General features: G+C 45.3%; 1 protein-coding gene across 1 annotated transcript in view; it reads left to right on the top strand.

Annotated features, from left to right (window-relative positions):
- The first annotated feature begins 590 nt into the window (after positions 1-590).
- Positions 591-20,517, top strand: part of UCK2 (uridine-cytidine kinase 2) — a 73,063-nt gene continuing 53,136 nt past the window's right edge. The window contains exon 1 of the mRNA XM_068965653.1: positions 591-689. Within this exon, the coding sequence (XP_068821754.1) occupies positions 591-689 (99 nt within the window). The remainder of the gene's footprint in view (positions 690-20,517) is intronic.

Here is a 20,517-nt window from a genome sequence, read left to right as displayed (position 1 = left end):
CATTAACTCTTTGTTTCATCTTACTCTTCCAAGCTTGTTCTGACTTTGCTTCTCAAACCTGAGGCATCCATCCCCTCTATTATTTGATCTGCCCTTTTAGCTTTTTATCCCTTTAGAAATAGGTGGGGGCATACCCAATTAAAACACGCAGAAGGCTCCATTCTTCTCCCTTGGTCCTGGGCAGGCCGTCGTCGTTGATAGGGTTAACCGGGTGGGTAGGGAGGAGGGTCGGGCTCACACCTTTCCCAGAGACCTCGGGCGGTGGCGGCCGGGCCCGGGAGGGGCGGAGGCGGGGGCCAGACGCCTCGCCGCCGCCTCGGCGAATAGCAGTGCGCTGCCCGCCCGGATTGGAGCAGCAGCATCACGCTGACCTCTGCCTGGGATGTAAACCGGGACGGCCGCAGCGGGCAGAGGAAGGCTCTGCGCTCCTTAGGGAAAGGCAGCACCGGGCTCCGAGCTGGGAGCGGCGGCAGCCTCGGCCTGGGCAGCGCCCAGTGGCGGCTGCGGGAAGCAGAGGGAGCCCGGCGCGGGCGCGGGCGGGGAGCGTGCGTCGGTTCGCACAGGCAGCGGGAGGAGGGGCCGCGCGAGCCATGGCCGGGGATAGCGAGCAGACCCTGCAGAACCACCAGCAGCCCAACGGCGGCGAGCCCTTCCTGATCGGCGTCAGCGGGGGCACGGCCAGCGGCAAGGTACAGCGAGGCCCTGGGGCCGCGCTCTCTCCCCCTCCCTTCTGTTCCCCTCCCGGGTCCCGGCCCCGCGGCGGCGCATGTGGCCGGCGGCCGCGGGCCGTGTCAGTTGCTGCAGCCACCGCGTGGCCCGCGCGCCTCCGCTCCTGGCAGCGCTCCAGTGCCGAGTCCTCCCTGCGCGGACTACGGACGCCGCTGCGGGGGACGGGCGGGCGGGGAGCCGGGCCACCAAGGTTCCAGAGGTACCCCGGCTACCGATCGCAGGGCTGGCACGCTCCCCGGGCGGCAGTGACTCGTGGCCGGGGTCCTGTGGGGGAGGGGCAGAGAAAACGGATGCTTATTGTTTTGCAAGTCCGACGTGGGGGAGAGGGCTTTAAGCAGGGTCCTCTACGACCCCCGCGGTACACCCGTCTTCCCCTGTCCTGGCGTTGATGCGCTCGCCCAGCGGCGCAGCCCGGGTGCCAAGGGCGGAGCGAGCCGCGCAGCCCTACCCGGACGGCTGCGAGAAAGCACGAGGCAGCGTCCAGAGGAAGAAGAGGAGCCCCGCTTGGACTGGATGCTGGGGCCGGGGATTGCAGGGGTTTCCGGGGAAAATCCAAATAAGAGCCAAAATAAGCGAGGTGACATCAATGTAATGATCATACCCAGGGCTTTTCTCTCTCTCCCTCTCTGGTTTTAAGAGGAAACGCGGTCAGCTTCAATGAGAAAGTTGTACTGGCCCCGGGCTCTTAGATGTCTGGGGCCGCAGGCGTCTCGGATCCGCGGAAAGTGGTCATCCTCTAGGTGTCTGACCCCTTTAGCAGCCTGCTTTATTGTTTGATCAGCAAAGCTAGGGATATGCTTTCCTAGCTTTACCCCCGGCTTTTTCTGCAGGTGGGGAAGGGTGGAGTCCTCACAGAGGTTTCTTTCTTTGCTCCCCTTCCTTTAAGGTGGCTACTTGTTTCCCCTACTGTTTAACAATCTCCAAGTTGATTCTGCGCACGGGCTCAAGGGGAGCCTGCGAGACATGGGTGCTGCGCGCTGCGTCTGGCGAGGCGAGATGATGCCTCCTAGGGTTGGGGAGAGCGGAGCAGGAAGGCTGGTTGGCGCCATGAGAGGAGAGCCACGAGGTTTTCGCTCCGGATCTGACTCTGCCGGAGCCCCTCCTCCATTTTGGTTTTACACGTTTCCCTCCAGGTCTGGACTAGTTCGGCGCGTGGGGCCCAGAAGCGGCAGCTGGCGCTGTGGAACTTCTTTATTGATTAGTTAATCTCGTCCGTGGCTCCCAGCGTTAGGAAATCTGCCTGCTTTAGGGCCCAGAAGTTTATGTTTAATTTGCCCCTGGTTGAATGCCTTTTTTAATTTTGAAATTTTTTCCATGTTAAGCCAAAGCCAAACCAGGATGCCAGTTCTTTTAGGAAGTTTAACTGTTACATTAGAACCAGCACCCCACCCCCCACCCCCCCGAGCGTATTCGTGTCGCGCGGCTCCTTTTTTGTTGTTGATGGCTGTATTCCCAGCGCTCCTAGCACAATACCTGGCGTGTGTGTGCGTGTCGCTCAGTCGTGTTGTGACTCCATGGACTGTAGCGCTCCTACCACAATACCAGGCGTGTGTGTGTGTGTGTGTGTGTGTGCGCGTGTGCGTGTGTTAGTCGCTCAGTCGTGTCCGACTCTTTGCGACTCCGTGGATTGGAGGCCGCCAGGCTCCTCTGTCCATGGAACTCTCCAGGCAAGAATACTGGAGTGGGTTGGCATTCCCTTCTCCAGGGATTTTTCCAACCCAGGGATCGAACCGGGGTCTCCTGCATTGAAGGCAGATTCTCTACCGTCTGAGCCATCAGGGAAGCCGACGTGGGGTATAGTTGGACTCAAATATTGACCTGAGATCCAGCCCTCCTAGGGGTAGGGAGACAAACTGACATTTGAGTGTAGCATTTAGAAACAAAATGACCTTGGTAATCAACTAAATAGTTACTACAGAGGTAGAAGTTGAGATCCTGAAAGATGAAATAACTCCCTTCTTATTTTTGTGTTCCTGAACGATCGCCTGTTCTCAGTCGATATCAGTATACATGTAAGTGCTATTTTGGTAAGGCGTCAGGTAGGAGCTAGTAATAGGGCTCTTAAGCGAGCTCTCTTTTGTCCCTGTTTCTAATCAAGGAAGAAGATACTCCCCAAAAAGGGTCTGTTTTCACACAGTTTTAAATCTTTGGCTGTGTCAAGTGGCATGTGGGCTTTTAGTTCCCTCAGTAGAGATCAAGCATGCACTCCCTGCATTGGCAGCATGTGGAGTCTTAACCATCGGACTGCCAGGAAAGTCCCTCATGCAGTTTTTAAAGCATGTTGTACCTTTTGGGCAATCACAAGTAGTTTGTCATTGCTTAGAGTTATTTTATAATTTTTTTGTTACTAAAAAAGCCCCAAGGAGCACTGGACTTTGAAAATTTTGTGTTGTAGTCAGTTTGTGGCAATTATGTCGTGATTCTATAATCCAGTCTTTAGCATCTTTCTTCCAAGGAGTTTGAATTTTTGTTTTTGCCAGGGGTGGGGGGTTTGTTTTTGTTTAAAGGATGGTCCCTATCAACAGATTGGACCTCGTTTGGGAGTCTCAAGCCTGAACATTTTAGTACAGGAGGCTCTGGAAGCCAGGTTGATACTCTGCTTCCTGGGTGTTTGCTCTGGGCTTGTTAAAGGAATTTGGGAGAAGGCAAAGGGTCCAACCTGGATAGCATATTGAAAAGCAGAGACATTACTTTGCCAACAAAGGTCCGTCTAGTCAAGGCTATGGTTTTTCCAGTGGTCATGTATGGATGTGAGAGTTGGACTGTGAAGAAGGCTGAGCACCGAAGAATTGATGCTTTTGAAGTGTGGTGTTGGAGAAGACTCTTGAGAGTCCCTTGGACTGCAAGGAGATCCAACCAGTCCATCCTCAAGGAGATAAATCCTGGGGTTTCTTTGGAAGGAATGATGCTAAAGCTGAAACTCTAGTACTTTGGCCACCTCATGCAAAGAGTTGACTCATTGGAAAAGACTCTGATGCTGGGAGGGATTGGGGGCAGGAGGAGAAGGGGACGACCGAGGATGAGATGGCTGGATGGCATCACTGACTCGATGGATGTGAGTTTGAGTGAACTCCAGGAGTTGGTGATGGACAAGTAGGCCTGGCGTGCTGCGATTCATGGGGTCGGACATGACTGAGCGACTGAACTGAACTGAACTGAAAGGGTCCAAGGGCATCTTTTAGAGCTAGAAGAAACCTCAGAGGTCCTGGAGTCCAGCACTTCATCTCATCACTGATGGATGAGGAAAATAATGAATTCAGATCATATATTTAGTGGTGGAGCCAGAACTAGATAGGTACTGCTATGTCCTAGTCACTGTTCTTGTTTCAGAAGACTTGACTAAGGCATGCCTGGAGAACACAAGTTTACACCTTCAACCTGGAAAGGGGCTACTTGGAAATGGCTACAGAATGGTTTCAGAGGTACTTGACCCAAAAGGAAATGGAAATGCACCTTGGCCACATAGTATAGATCTTCACTGCTCTCTCCCCTGCTTTATAAGAGAAAACAACTCCCTGTTGAGCTTCTCTGGAGAGCTCTAATTTGTCTAAGTGTTGTGGCTGCCCTGAGTTGCAAGTATTTTATCTTAGCCTAAATTATTTTGGTTGTGGAAGGCAAAAATAGTGATTGCTGCTCCATATATCACATTTTAAAAGTTTGTTTTACAAATGAAGATGAATTAGAACTCCAGAGTAAGCTTTACTGGGTCGACATGACAAATCACTGCTAAAAACTCATCTAAAATTGTGGTGGGTTGAGAAAGTAATCTGGATGTTTGTTGAAGACCAGATTTTCATATTTCCTCTTAAAGGACAGGTCTAGAGAGCAACAAGTAACCATGGTTGGTGGGAAAAATGACAGTTTAAATTTCTTTACCTGCATATATACCCTTGACTTTAGCTGCCATTCCCTGTTCTCTTCACTTTAGCTGTTTAATGCCCTGTGGCTTCTTCTTTGGCCGGTTAAAATAGTTTCTTTTTCTGCACTTCCTCAGAGAGGTCTTCTTTAGCTTAGCTCTGACTGGGTCACTCTTCCTTTGGGAAACCTTGAATGCGTCTCCATCACCCAGACTACAAGTCAGGTATTTCAGCACATTGCACAGTTCCCTGCCCTCAAGATGTGGCCCCAGACTGTTTATTTTTCTACCCTTGTCCTGCTTCCCCACACCCAAATATACACCACACATCTGTGGAGCTGCTTTCAGTTATACTTTTTTTAAAAAAATTCATTATTTATTTATTGGAGGATAATTGCTTTACAGAACTTTGCTGTTTTTTGTCAAAGCTCAACACGAATCAGCCATAGGTATGCATATATCCTCACCCTTTTGAACCTCCCTTGCTTTCAGTTCTACTTTTGCTCCTGGTCTTTTCTCTGGAATGGCCTATAGTCCTTTTAAGGGTTCAGTTAGGTTAATACTTCCTCCAGGGAACCTTGTTATCCATATCCTTAATCAGCATTATTTTTTTTCTCTCTAATGCTCTGTAGTTTCACCACATTTTGCCATTGCTGTTTAGTTGCTAAGTTGTGCATGACTCTGGGAGACCCTGTGAACTGTAGGCTCCTCTGTCCCTGAAATTCTCCAGGCAAGAATACTGGAGTGGGTTGCCATTCCCTTTTCCAAGGGATCTTCCTGACCCAGGGATCGAAGTCTTGTCTTTTATGCCTACTGCATTGGCAGGCGGCTTCTTTACCACTAGCACCAGTTGGGAACCCCAAGAATACTGGAGTGGGTTGCCATTTCTTTCTCCATAAGATCTTCCAAAGTCAGGGATCTAACCCATATGTCCTGCATTAGCAGGCAGATTCTTTACCATTGAGCCACCAGGGAAGCCCCCAATTGCTGGGGTTATTTGTTGACTGCTTCCCTCACTATAATAAAAGTTCTGTAAGAGCAACTCATTTATTTTTGCTTTAATGCCCGTTGCAGTGTTTTATACAGCATTGTCATTCAGCATTTGTTGGACTGAGTTAGGCAAACCATAGTTTATAATTACCCTTTTATTCTTTTCATTCATGACTATTTGAAATAGGCTTTTGAAGCCACAGTTGAAACCATATTTAATTGTCCTATTTGTGTTGCAATGATAGACAATAAAAAGCCCACCTGAACCCTAACTCATTGGTATTGCTTATTCAGAGTCTAGTATTTATTTAATGTGTGCTAAATGGATATTTGCTGAATGTCACTGTGCAGAATACTGTATCAAGCGCTTGGACTTGAGAGGAACTCAGGAAGTAAGAAAATATGAGAGAACGTCTCTGTCAGTATAGTGTAAAACTGCTTAAACAGCTTTTACCAGCCAGCCAGTTTAGCATTAAAGCATTTGATTGTCTCTTCCCTTTGAAGTGGGGCAGGTATCTTCCCCATTGATGGGTAACAATGGGAGAGGTCATGTAGTCAGTGACAGAAGCTGGATAGGAATCCAGGTTTTTCCTTTACTAAACCTACTCCTGTTTTGGACTTTCTTTGCCAGCAGAGACTAGACCTCAGAGGTATTTATTTTAAGGCAGGTCGGTTGGACAGTGTATGAATAATACAGCCCAAGAGAGGACATCACAGTCCCTTCAGAGGTGGGAGCTGTCAGCTTGGCTTGACCATGAGTCAGCATCTGCTTTTGCAGTGCCCTGGAATGCTCCCTGGACCTGGGTTTTTGGAACCTCAGCAGCCATCCCTATCCAACCAGATCACTTAGTCCATACCGTCCCTCCATCAGGTGCTTCCAGAACCATGGGACTGAAGTCCTGCTGTGAGAAACAGAGCTGACATTGTCTGCTTTGTACTGCCCCAAGCTGCTGCGGGACAGGCCTGGCGTGATCTGGCCCTGCTGCTCTCCTGCCGCTCTTCTCTTTGCTCTTGATTCTGGCCACGCTCCTGTCTTGGTCCATCAGGCCCCCTGCCCCCAACACCCGGGGCTCTTCACATTTGCTGTTTGCTCTGGCTGAAATTCCCCTCTTGTTCATTGCGCTAGCGCGTCTAGCACGTGCCTATTAGAATGAAGCCCAGACAGCAGGGCATGCTGCTTGCTGTTGCCTCCTTTATTTCCTGTTGGAAAGTCTTTGAAGTGTGTTCCTGATGCACGCTGTCTGGTCACCTAGCTCCAGCTCACCATGCCTATAGCATTTGCTTAGGTCTTCTGCCTAATACTATTTAAAAACTATTTTTTTAAGTACCCACCGATAGTGTAGGAGGGTTCCCCTTTCCCCATGCCCTTCCCAGCGCTTGTTATTTGCAGACTTTTTTATGATGGCCATTTTGATATACATTTCTCTGATAATTAGCAATGTTGAACAACATCTTTTCACGTGCCTGTTGGCTGTTTCTGTATCTTTGGAGAGACATCTGTTTAGGTTTTCTACCCATTTTTTTTTTTTTGTCTCAAACATTTTTTAATAGTTTATCTTTTTCTTCCTCCCATTTTTTGATTGTGTCTTTTCATTGATACTATTTCTTCATTGAGTCTTATTCTCATGAGGTCTTGTGATGGAGACAGGTTGTAGAGATGGTGCTGTTGGATTTGCTTAATATCCCTAAGATTTTTTAGACATGTGTCTCAATTTTTTAAAGTTTGAGGGAATAATCTGTGTGTGTGTATGTATATATGTATGTGCTTTCTTGTCCAGCAAACTTTTTATCATTAAACTGATTTATCATTAAAGAATTTGATTATGTTGTTATGAAGTATCATGTACCTGAATATGTAAATCCTGTCAGTATAATTAATAGAATTCAAAACAAAAATAGGGATTATGGAATGATAGGAAAGATGAGATATACACTTAAAAATGTGGCTTCTTTAAAGCCTTTTGATTCTTACTGAATGTTTGATTTTTAAAAACCTTACTTAAATGTGATGATTCATGATCTTGGTGATATTACTCTTAGTGATGATATAAGGCTGAAGTTTTGCTTCTGTTAATAAGTCTCTCAAATCTTGATTTAATGACTGTATTTGAAAAAGTTATTGCCCAAAATGATCCAGGTACAAGAAACTCATCATTTGTAGTATTTATCTAGTTATGAGAGTCCCATCCCCCAGTTATAGCTAGGAAATTTTCATCTTCTTTGTTGTCCATCAGCTGTTTTTGCAAACCAAGGTGCTCCATTTATTTATTTTTTTTAACTAGTGGATTCAAAACCCACTGAAAACCCTCATTGGAATTATTTACAGGCGTTTACAGCTTTCTATTTATGAGTTTTATAGTTGCACGCGTAGTTTTTGGCAACTAAGTTACCTAACAATGGGAACATTTTCAAAGTATTATTTTTAATATTTAATTTGATTTTAATACATGTATTCATTTTCTTTCAACAGCAAATCAAAAACTTCTTTTGAAAGTGAAATATTTTCAAATGCACTGAAAAATTTACATGAAGATAATAAAGAAAAGACAGACTTTCTTTTTTTTAATATTTATTTTTATTTATTTATTTGGCTGCACAGGGTCTTAGCTGTGGCGTGGGATCTAGTTCCCCAACCAGGGATCAAACCCAGGGCCCCAGCATTGAGAGACAGAGTCTTAGCCAGTGGACTGCCAGGGGAGTCCCAAAAGACAGACTTTCTGAAAGACAAAGTAAGAGGTATAAAGGTCATCAGGTGTTAACAGAGCAGACTCATCAGCATTCAGTAAAGTCTAACAGGAGAGTTGACTCCGAAAGCAAAGCATTTACAGTCACAGCAGTACCATCAGTGCACTGTTTAACCTGAGAACTATGAAGAATTGTATAAAACGGTGGACTTTCAGGCCTCGTGTAAGCAGAACTCTGATTAGGTATGAGGGCATTGCTTCTATTTTGTCTTTCATCCATGCTGTGTGGCCTGTTGGACCTTAGCTCCCCTGCCAGGGAATGAACACAGGCCCCCTACAGTGGAAGCACAGAGTCCTCACAGGGACGTCCTGGGGACATTGGTTCTAAAACGCATCATGTATGCTTTGAGAGTTTTGAATGATGATGGAAGAGGATAATAATACTAAAAAAGATCAATTTGCATTGGCACCTGGCTATTAAAAATGATCTTTTCAGAGCATAGGGTTCCTTTTTTTTTTTTTTTAAGAAAAATTTTTTAAAATTTATTTATTTGGCTGCCTTGGATCTTAGTTGCAGCATGCAAGATCTTCCTTGCGGTGCATGGGGGTGCACAGACTGAGGTGTTCAGAGAGAGAGAGAGAGTGAAGTCACTCAGTCGTGTTAGACTCTTTGTGACCCTATGGACTGTAGCCCACCAGGCTCCTCCGTCCATGGGACTTTCCAGGCAGGAATACTGGAGTGGGTTGCCATTTCCTTCTCCAGAAGATCTTTCCGGCCCAGGGACTGAAGTTGGGTCTCCCACATTGCAGGCAGACTCTTTATCATCTCAGCCACTAGGAGTTCAGAGGCGAATGGAATCTTAGTTTCCTGACTAGAGATCAAACCTGGATTCCTAAGTCACTGCACCACCAGGGAAGTGGTTCTTTTATTAATAAAACGCAGTTATTTTCACATGGATACCCCGTGTGAAACTGCAGGAAAAGTGTCAAGAGTATCTCTGAACCACTCATACTTCCTATAGTAACCTTGAGAGCCCTACATAGTAGCCTTGAGTGCCCTGGTGTGTCCAGCAGTGCGTTTTAGTCCTATCCTGTGTGGTCCCACATTCATTTTGGCTGAGCATTCATTTTCACAGTAATGGTGACAGAAGATTCTGCCACTTGGCCTTTTGTATGACTTGTGGCACCTTTGTCTAGAGCTTCAGTAAGGTACGACTTTTTGTCTAGTACGCACATGGAAGCATAAGAATATTTGTATGTGTCCTTGAAGTTGAGCTGTGCTTCTTTTCTTTAATCACTTTAATCAGTCTGTAAGTATGCTGTCTGGTCTGATATCTCCCCTCCCGTCCCCATTTCTTCCCTCCCCTCAGCTGAAGAGCTGTTGCTTCATATCTCAGCAAACATCCTCTGTTTGCCTGCCTGTCTTGAAGGAAGTCCAGAGTTCTGCAGGTGTCTCTAGAGTCATCTCTTCCTAGATGGAGGGTGAGCTCTGTCCCTGCCCTGTGCACGTTGGCACAGGGAGCTTGTAGGGTACTGGGATGCTAAGACTGTTGACCTGTGATTTTGGACTATGGCCTTTAAATGTTTGCATACATTTCTGCTAAGAGAATTTTGGAGAATTCTTTATCCCCATCACATGATTTTTCATCACATAAGTAGAGTAGCAAATCATGTAATTTTTGATATATTGTAAATGTTGATGTTTTAAAGCAACAATTATCTCATTCTTCTAAAATGAATCTAGTGGGCTCTAAATACTGTTATAAGCTGACCTATTGTCATCCATTTAAAAAATACATGACTAAGCTTTTCATTGAATCAAAAATGTAAATTTTTCATTTTTTTCTCCTTGAAATGATATTTCAGTTCCACTTCCTCCACAAACATGTTAATTTATTTTTATACTTGAAAATCTTTTATTGATCATTCTGTCATCTTTCTGCAACAAAAATGTGGAGTGATGGGAATGATTTTTTATTTTCTATCCTCATAAGTCTCTTCAGTGTTAATTTCTTTTGGTTTGTGTCAGTATGGTTATTAACATAAATTAATCAGAACAAGTAGGCATACGTTTTGGATAGGTAATTAAACATGAAAGGTAGAATTATGTTGGAAAGCAACTTGAGACAAATGGAGCTGCAACACTGAATTATTTCATGTACTGGGGAATGATTACTACTTCATGCAAGAATAAGGTTTTTCATTTGCGTAGATGTAAATTTGAGAAACCTTGTTGACAGAAGTAGATAGGATCAGAAGAACTTTTGTTATATCAGGTTCACTTACTATTTTTATTTTTAGCTGGAATATAGTTGCTTTACACTGTTGTGTCAGTTTCTGCTGTACAACAACAGAAATGCCCCGTACGTATACATATATTCCCTTCCTCTTGAGCCGCCTCCTTGCTTTCCCCGCAGCGTCCCAGCCTTCTAGGTCCCACGGAACGCAGAGCTGAGCCCCGCACGCTGTGCAGCAGCTCCCTACTCGCTGTGTGTGGGCACATGGTGGTGTATAGATGCCAGGGCTGCTCTCAACTCACCCCACACCCCTGCCCATAGATCCATTCTCCACATCTGTGACTGTATTCCTGCCCCGGCCACTTAGTTTGTAATCCTTTAAATTATCAAAATTATTTAAATTGTCGCAACCTGATGTGTCTTTATGAATCAACCAACTCAACACTTAGCTCCCTTTAATTTTGTTGAGAGCAGAAATCTGGAAACCTCCGGACTGTAAAAGGGTTTGTTGCCCCCTAATTAGGTTATTCAGTTCAGCACTAGTATTTCAAGTCACCCATCCTGGTCACTGATTCAGGAAACTTGGGCTCCAGTCCAGCTTTGCCAGTTACTTCTTAGCTATGTTCGAGGGTCCTGTCAGACCGTAGCATTTCACAGTTCTGCAACTTGCCTTGAGTATCCTTGTTTTCTTACCAGTGATCACCCAGACGAGGTACTTCTCGAATCCTCAACTCCGAACCTGCATAAGCATCTGTAATCTTTTGTTGGGGTTCTGAAAGACTGATTGATGTCTCTCGCCACTTGCCGGCATCCACCTGAAACTCAATTTTTCCAGGCCAGCAGGTCCTGGGGCCATGTGTATTTTCCACCTGAACTGGGTTTTTCCAGTCCCTTGCTCAGTTAGCCCTTCTAATGCTAGTTTTCAGCCCTTAACCCAGTTGCTTTGGCTGTTGCTAGGAGATCATTGTTCCTTTGCTGGTGACATCTGTGCTTCCTCTTCTTGGGCATCTCTTCACTAGGATTGGATGGTAGGCTCATTGCTCAGCTCAGCATCATTGTACATGGTAGATGGCTTAGGTGCCTACTTAAGAAGGAAGGAAGGAAGGAAAGTTGCTCAGTTGTGTCCGACTCTTTGTGACCTCACAGACTATACAGTCCGTGGAATTCTCCAGGCCAGAATACTGGAGTGGGTAGCCTTTCCCTTCTCCAGGGGATCTTCCTAACCCAGGGATCAAACCCAGGTCTTCTGCATTGCAGGCGGATTCTTTACCAGCTGAGCCACAAGGGAAGCCTTGTTTAATTTAAAAAAATATATATAATCAACCTTAGTACTTTACTGTCAAGTCTTACTAGCAATGCCTCCTAATTTTGTTTAATGAAATGCTTGTTGATATAAACTAGATCTTAAACTCAAGAAATGCTAGAACGCTAGATCTTTTAAACCACAGTTATTATCTTAGAGGGAGGCAGATGCATCGTCTTTTGAGAAAAACTATCTTTGCTTTAGGCACCTTGGATCCATCTGAATGTAGGCCTTTTGTAGCATGGAGTGGAGTTGGTGACGTGCTGAGTAGAGCCATAGGATGAGAAAACACTGTAGGTGGCTCTTTAGGTTCTTCTGAATTTAGGGCGGCCTGTAGGCAACATTCTGAAATAGATTTGACATGAGAGACACGGCCTGTAGCCGTATGTGTAATTTTGTGTTATCCCGTTGGGGTTATTAGTGTTCTCATCAACACAGATGATTATATGTATTACTTGAGTTTCTGCTGTGAAACAGCCAGGTTGAGATCTGAGATGTTGCCATTTAAAATGTTTTCTTTTTTTTGACAAAAGAAGTGCAGATACTTTGTAAACTGAAACAGTTATGGTCTTTATTATTCTAGTAAATTTATGATAGGGCTGATACTAAGAAGTAGTTCTGAGCAGGAACAGAACTGGGAACCCAGGGCAGAGACCCCTGGGCCACAGGTTGCCTGCCGGTCTGTGTGGCTCACAAGCTGGCACCTCTACCAACAGGTCCTTTGAAACCAGCCTGGCGTTTGTCAGAGCAGCTGTGACGTGATCACCCTTTGTTTTAGTGGAGGTTTTTGGAGGGTCTGTCTCTGTTGTGTGGTGTATTGGTTGTCTGTGGGCACCGTCTCCAGAATTTCTACGAAAGTTGCATTTGGTGAGGAGACTGCTGTTTCGGGTGGGCTGAATCTCCTGGGGATCTGTTGATTTTTTTTAAGAAACATTTTTTATTGAAGTGTAGTTGATTACAGTGTTGCATCTATTTCTGCTGTACAGCGAAATGACTCCGTGATATATACAGATAATGCATACAGACATATATGGGCTTCCCCGGTGGCTCTGGTAGAGAATCTGTCTGCCAAGCAGGAGACTCGGGCTCAGTCCCTGAGTCAGGAAGATCCCCTGGAGAAGGAAGTGGCAACCCACTCCAGTACTCTTGCCTGGAGAATCCTATGGACAGAGGAGCCTGGCGGGCTACAGCCCATGGGGTCGCAGAGAGTCGGACATGACTTCGTGACGACATACAGACAACACACACATACATTCTTTTTCATATTCTTTTCCATTATGGTTTATCACAGAATATTGAATATAGTTCCCTGTGCTATACAGTCAGACCTGTTGTTTATCCATTCTGTTATAATAGTTTGCGTCTACTAATCCCAAACTCCCAGTCCATCCTTACCTTCCCACCTCTGCCACCACAATCTCGTTATCTATATCTGTAAGCCTGTTTCTGCTTCGTTGATAAATTTGCTTATGTTCTATTTTAGATTCCACATAGAAGCGATATCATGTGATGTTTGTCTCTATCTTTCTGGTTTATTTCACTTAGTAGGCTAATGTCTGGGTCCGTCCATGTTGCTGCAAGTGGCATTATTCTGCTATGACTGAGTAGTATTCCACTGTGTGTCTATGTGTGTGTATATACTTATATATATACACACACAGCACCTATATCTACTCATCTGCCAGTGGACATTGGGATTGTAAAGCATGCCATTTTGATTAGTCACTGGTTTCATTTTCCTCTGCCCGCTCTGTTGAGAAAGTAAGCGTTTGAAAGCATAGGGATCAGACTCTTGAGTGATACATCGTAGTTGAATAAGAGGCAGTCAGCAAGGTGATGCAAGGGGAGCCCTCCTTGTCTGCCTCTGGATGACGTAAGCCAGAGGCTGTGCTGGATGGACCATTTGGGTTCTGGAGGGACAAGATCAGGAGACATCATTCTTAAAGGGGGGAAGTTTGTGTTTTGGACATCTGAGAAAGGCTAAATCCCCAACCTGCCACAAGGCTCCTTTTGCGGGTCTTGTTGATGTGATAGAATCAAACCTTTGTGATGTCTCTCCTTCCAGCAAGCATTGAAGTAGAACTCCTGTAGCTCCAGATAGCTCCATGGCCTTTGAAGTCAGCATGCTTGTGTTAAGACCCCAGGTCTATCACTCTTCACCTGTTTCTTCTGAACCCCTTTCTACGTCTGTGAGAAGGAAATGGTGTCTAGTTTGGAGAGTTGCTAGAATCCCACGAGAAGGCGCAGAAGCATGGCAGGAGGTTTGCGGCGGCACGTCGCCTGCCTGCACTGCGGCTCACGCTCCGCGGCAGCTGTGCTGGCACTGCAGGCTCTTGGCCGTCGTGCTGCCCCTTCCGACAGCACGGCACCGTGGCACATGAGCCTGGTGCTGTCCGGGCTTGGCGGCAACGATAGCGCTGGTGTGTGATTCCACTTGCTCACTGTGACGCTGGTTCCTTGAGACCGCGACCTGTCTTCTATGCTGATAAGGCCATGACTAGTCAGATATTGGCCTTTCTTTTTCTGTAGTTGTTAAGGTGAACCTTTTACTTTCTTTTCTTTTTTTGGTTTGGCCCAAATTTGCAGGATTTTAGTTCCCCAACCAGGATGGAGCCTGCACGCTCGGCAATGGAAGTGAGGATTCTTAACCACTGGACTGCCAGGAAATTCCTGTGGTGGTCCGTTTTTTGAAGAAGTGAACTTGTTTTATAAAGGGTAGTTAGGGATGGGAGCCGGAGAAGGCAATGACACCCCACTCCAGTACTCTTGCCTGGAAAATCCCATGGGCGGAGGAGTCTGGTAGGCTGCAGTCCATGGAGTCGCTAAGAGTCAGACACAACTGAGCGACTTCACTTTCACATTTCACTTTCATGCATTGGAGAAGGAAATGGCAGCCCACTCCAGTGTTCTTGCCTGGAGAATCCCAGGGACGGGGGAGCCTGGTGGACGGCTGTCTATGCGGTCGAACAGAGTTGGACACGACTGAAGTGACTTAGCAGCAGCAGCAGGGGTGGGAGAGGGAAGCAATTTTTCAACGTTACTTTCTTTGAAAGCCCTTTTAATTAAAAATAGAACACACAGGAATGTGTGTAAATTACAGGTGTGAGGTTCACTGAATTATGACAAATTGACTACACCTGTGTAGGTCCTCATGCTCCTTGTTATCGCTACCCCTCGTCCCAGCTGTGTTTTGATTGCCTGTTAGAGGCAAGGCAGTATTTGATAGCTGTAGGGTTGGAATCTAGGAACTTGGCGTTGCATAGGAGACACACGTATGTAAATACGCTACCGCAGCTTTCAAGACTGTCTTCCCCCAAGAGAAAAGCTCATGTTTCCATTCACTGGTTCATTCTGTAAACATTTATTAACTTTTGACACAGTGCCAGGTATGCGGTTAAATGCTATGAATACAGCAGTGATTAGATAAAGCCCTTGGCCTCAGTGGGCTTACGTGTCGAGGTCTTACTCACCAGTGCTGACCTAGCGCCGAAACACGTGGCAGTTGTTTAGTAAATGTCTTCTCAACCCAACTAAAAATACTCCCTGCACTCCTCTCCGGTGGCATTCACCGTCTTGTAGTCAGCTGTTAGACCTCTGATTTTCTTTTCCCATATCTTTAAAACTTTTGGTTTTTCTTGAGATATAGTTGATTTACAATATTATATTAGTTTCAGGTACACAGCATAGCAATTCAAGTTTTTGGTAGATGATACTCTCATTTATAGTTACTATAAAATATTGGCTATAATCCCTGTTCTGTACAATATATCCTTGTAGCTTATTTATCTTATACATAGTAGTAGGTACCTTTTAATCTTCTATCCCTGTCTTGCCCCTCCTCCCTTACTGGTAACCACTATTTTGTCCTCCATACCTATGAGTCTATTTTTTGCTGCTGTTGTTGTTATATTCACTCACATTTCATTTTTCAGATTCTGCACATAAGTGGTAACAGAGGATATATGTCTTTTTCTGTCAGATTTATTTCACTCAGCTTGATACCTCAGTCCATCCAAGACCTGACCTCTAGATTCCAGGATCCTGGAATGTAGGTTATCCATTCTAGCCTCTTGCAGAGAAAGGACTTAGTCTGGTTATTGAAGGTGTGACAAGTGCCAAGTAAATAGTACCGTCAGTAAGTACTGTTAGAGGTTCAGAGGAGCTGGAGAGTGTTAATGGCTATGGTAAAGCTTTTCTTGCTAAAGTCGCCAGCAGTCACCTAGTCCCTAAGCCCATTCAAGCTATTGATTCCTTAGTTTACTTTTCTGTAACATTGACAATGACCGTTTTCTCTGGGAAGTCTTTTGATTTCACTTGTTTAGGCTCGCTTGTTTTCTCCTTGTGCCACTGCTCTTCCTCAGTCACCTCTGAGGGTTTTTTCTGCCTGTGCGTGTGTTATGCCTTAGAACCCCCTCTTGGCTCACTGGTTTTCACCCTCTGCATATTCTGTATCCTCCATTTGTCGGTGATTCCCAAGTGATTTCTTGCCCTGAGCCTGTTCCTGGGTTCCTTTCCCACTTATGCAGCTGTCTCCTGGGCATTGTCCACTGATGGTCCTGAACTAAATTTATTCAGAACTAGACCCTAGTACCTAACCTCATCTGCTTCCAGTCACAGGTGCTGTACTACAAGTATTTTCTCTCCACATAAATGCAAGGGGCAGCAACCGTGTGTCCTGTCTCTCACTCTCCAGCCTCCTCCATTCCCTTACATCCGTCCAGACTCCCAGGGTCCCAGCAGTTCCACTTGCTGAATTTCTCTTGGATTTACCCCCCTCCCCTCCTTCCCTGCAGGCTTCTCTGGTAGCTCGGGTGGTAAAGAATCTGCCTGTAATGCAGGAGACCTGGGTTTGATCCCTGGGTTGGGAAGATCTCATGGAGGGTATGGCAACCCACTTCAGCATTCTTGTCTGGAGAACCCCCACAGACAGAGAAGCTTTGTAGGCTACAGTCCACGGGGTCACAACGAAGCAGACACAACTGAGCGGCTAAGTACTGCATAGCTCCTCCCCTGCACCTATCGTTTCTTGCTTGGGTAACTCTCCAGTGGCAGATGCCCCAGCAGCCAATCTGGGACTTTTTTCAAAACATTCTCCACATTGTTGCTGGAGGGGTCATGTCTCAGTTCAGTTCAGTCGCTCAGTCTTGTCCAACCCTTTGTGACCCCACGGACTGCAGCACACCAGGCTTCCCTTTCCATCATCAACTCCCGGAGCTTGCTCAAATTTATAGCCATCGAGTTGGTGATGCCATCCAACCATCTCATCCTCTGTTGTCCCCATCTCCTCCTGCCCTCAGTCTGTCCCAACATCAGGGTCTCTTCTAAGGAATCAGTTTTTTGCATCAGGTGGCCAAAGTATTAGTCAGGATCAGTCCTTCCAATGAATATTCAGGACTAATTTCCTTTAGGATTGACTTATTTGATCTCGTTGAAGTCCAAGGGACTCTCAAGAGTCTTCTCCAACACCACAGTTCAAAAGCATCAGTTCTTTGGCACTCAGCTTTCTTCATGGTCCAACTCTCACATCCATATGTGACCACTGGAAAAACCATAGCTTTGACTAAGACGGACCTTTGTGAGCAAAGTAGTGTCTCTGCTTTTTAATATGCTCTCTAGGTTTGTCATAGCTTTTCTTCCAAGGTGCAAGTGTCTTTTAATCTCATGGCTGCAGTTACCATCTACAGTGATTTTGGAGCCCAGAAAAATAAAGTCTGTCCCTATTTCCATTGTTTCCCCATCTGTTTGCCATGAAGTGATGGGACCAGATGCCATGATCTTAATTTTCTGAATGTTTAGTTTTAAGTCAGCGTTTTCACTCTCCTCTCTCACTTTTATCAAGAGGCTCTTTAGTTCTTCTTTGCTTTCTGCCAAGGGTGCTGTCATCTGCATTTCTGAGGTTGTTGATATTTCTCCTGTCACTCTTCCAGCTTGTGCTTCCTCCAGCCTGGCATTTTGCATGTTGTACTCTGCATATAAGTTAAATAAGGAGGGTGACAATAAACCACCTTAATGTACTCCTTTCCGGATTTTGAATCAGTCCGTTGTTCCATGTCTGGTTCTAATTGTTTCTTGACCTGTATACAGATTTCTCAGGAGGCAGGTCAGGTGGTCTGGTATTCCCATCTCTTGATTTTTCCACAGTTTATTTTGATCCGCACAGTCAATGGCTTTAGCGTAGTCAATGAAGCAGAAGTAGATGTTTTTCTGGAACTCTCTTGCCTTTTCTATGATCCAACAGACGTTGACAATTTGATCTCTGCCTTTTCTAAATCCAGCTTGAACGTCTGGAAGTTCTTGGTTCATGTACTGTTGAAGCCTAGCTTGGAGAATTTTCAGCCTAACTTTGCTAGCTTGTGAGATGAGTGCACTTGTGTGCTGGTTTTAACATTTTTTGACATTGCCTCTCTTTGAGATTGGAATGAAAACTGACCTTTTCCGGTTTCCAGGAGGGGGTCATGCTTGTCACTCCCCCACAATTCTTGGTGTGTGGCTCTTTGCCTTCAGTCTTGCTGACAGGATTGCCTCCCACCTAAGCTATGGCTTAGTCTCTCCAGGCTTACTTTGTGTCTCTCCATAGACCAGGCCTGTCCTTTCCTACCGAGTCATCAGCTTCCAGTTCCCAGATCTCAAGAGAGCTCACCTCCATATTTCTGGATGTGTGGCTGCTTCTGTTGTCCCCTCCGCTTTTGTCTGATCTCTTCAAAGGGAGGTGTTCTCTGTCTTCTGTGCTCCGAATCGAGGTTCCTATCCTGCGTTCTCCTCCCTCTAGCATGCTGATCGCGGTCCCCTGTCCTGTGGAAAACCTGTAATCAAGTCCCACTGGCCTTCAAAGTCCGGTTCTCTGGGGTTCCCGGTCCCCTTGCCGGATTCTCAGGCTCAGAACCTTCACAATAGGAGAATGTCTTAGGTATTATTGTTCTCCAGTTTGTGGGTCACCTACCTGATGTGTACGGCATTTGATTTTATCGTGACTGTCCTTGGACGTGGGGTATCTTTTTTTGGTGGGTTCCAGCATCCTCCTGTTGATGGTGGTTCAGCAGCTAGTTGCAGTTTTGGTACTTGCAGAGACGATGAGCACGTGTTCTTCTGCTCCATCATCTTGAACCACCGGCCACCAGCAGACTGAGCAATGTCTTTCATCTCTATTAACCTATCTGTGCCTAGGAGATCACAGGTACTCAAAATACTTGAGTGAACATAATGAGTTTCTTTTTTTTCTCCCCCCTTTTTGGCCATGAGTATAACATTAAGTTATTGTATGGATTTATCTGGATAACTTTTTTTTTCATTCTAACATCAGAATTTGAGGTCTGAAAAGTTTGTCTTATGTATGTATATATAATTCTTGGTTGATCTTCACGGTACTTGCTCTCTGCAGAGCTGAATGTTAGACTAATGTTGGTAGGTCCTGTACCAGCAGGAGCCATGCTTGTTGACACTGCATCTGGCTGACCCCCTGCTCTGCCTGGCACATGAGTGTTGAGCTGTGTGGAGGGAGAAGAGCACGCATTGGGACGGCAGATGGACTGTGCTCTGAGGTTTTGGAACATAGGACTAGTGTGCAAAACTGATTTCATGGATCTAAGAGCTACTAGTGCATGTCAAAGTTACTATACATGACTGTGGAAAAGAAAGTCAGCTTTAAATGAACTCTGTATTTATAGGAAAAACCCATTACTTTTCTCTGTGCTCTTAGGTGGATATTTCAGTTTCAAATTGTTGGGCTCAAGTATTTTGAGGGTGGCACAGTCTTATAATTTATTTGTTAGAAAGAATAAACTTTTATCTTTTGCCACTTCTTTTTCTCTTAATCAAAAGTAACACATGCTCGTGTAAGACATTGACATGACATGTTGGAGTGCCTGCAGTCACTCTATTCTACCTTATTTTATTTTCCTTGTATCACTTAATACTACCTGAAATTATTTGTATGTGTGTTTCTTATCTATTTCTTTTCAAAACACTTAAAAATAATAGGGAATATTTTTCTGAGCACTGACTGTGTGTTCCAAGTATCATATATGTATTAACTCCTTTAATCCTTTTAAGAGCCCTGAAAGGTAAGTTACTGTAATTATCCCTGATTTCCAGGTGAGGAGCTTATATTACAGAGTAGTTAAGTAAGTCTTAAGTGCATAAACAGTATATGGTGGGAATGATATTTAAATCCAAGCAGGGTGTCTGGTGGCTCAGTGGTAAAGAATCCACCTGCCAATGCAGATGTAAGAGATGAGGGTTTGTTCCCTGGGTTGGGAAGATTCCTACTAGAGTTGGAAATGGCAACCCACTCCAGTATTCTTGCCTGGAAAATACCATAGACAGAGGAGCCTGGTGGGTTACAGTTTATGGGGTTGCAAAGAGTCAGACATTACTGAGCCGTGTGCACGTGTGCACACATGCACACTGACTCCAGTATCTCTCTCTCACACACACACACACCCCTGACTCCAGTGTCTCTCTCTCTCACACATACACACATGCACACACCCCTGACCCCAGTGTCCTAAACCCTACTCTGCTCTGCTGAGTCTCAGTGTAAGCTCTATAGGGCAGGCGGCTTGCTTCTTGCAGCTCCCAGCATGATGCTCTGCACTGGTGCATGGAATGAACATGAAATATACCAAACAAAAAGTAAGAATGAAGTATTTTTTCAGCACCCTTCTACAGTGCAGTTTGGTTGTTTTCCTCAAAAAGCTTTTTCTTTTCAATTATAAGCAT

The sequence above is a fragment of the Capricornis sumatraensis genome, chromosome 2, assembly GCF_032405125.1.
Source record: "Capricornis sumatraensis isolate serow.1 chromosome 2, serow.2, whole genome shotgun sequence".
Classification (NCBI taxonomy): domain Eukaryota; kingdom Metazoa; phylum Chordata; class Mammalia; order Artiodactyla; family Bovidae; genus Capricornis; species Capricornis sumatraensis.
The sequence above is the reverse complement of the archived record's forward strand: the minus strand, read 5'-3'. Positions and strand labels throughout refer to the sequence as shown.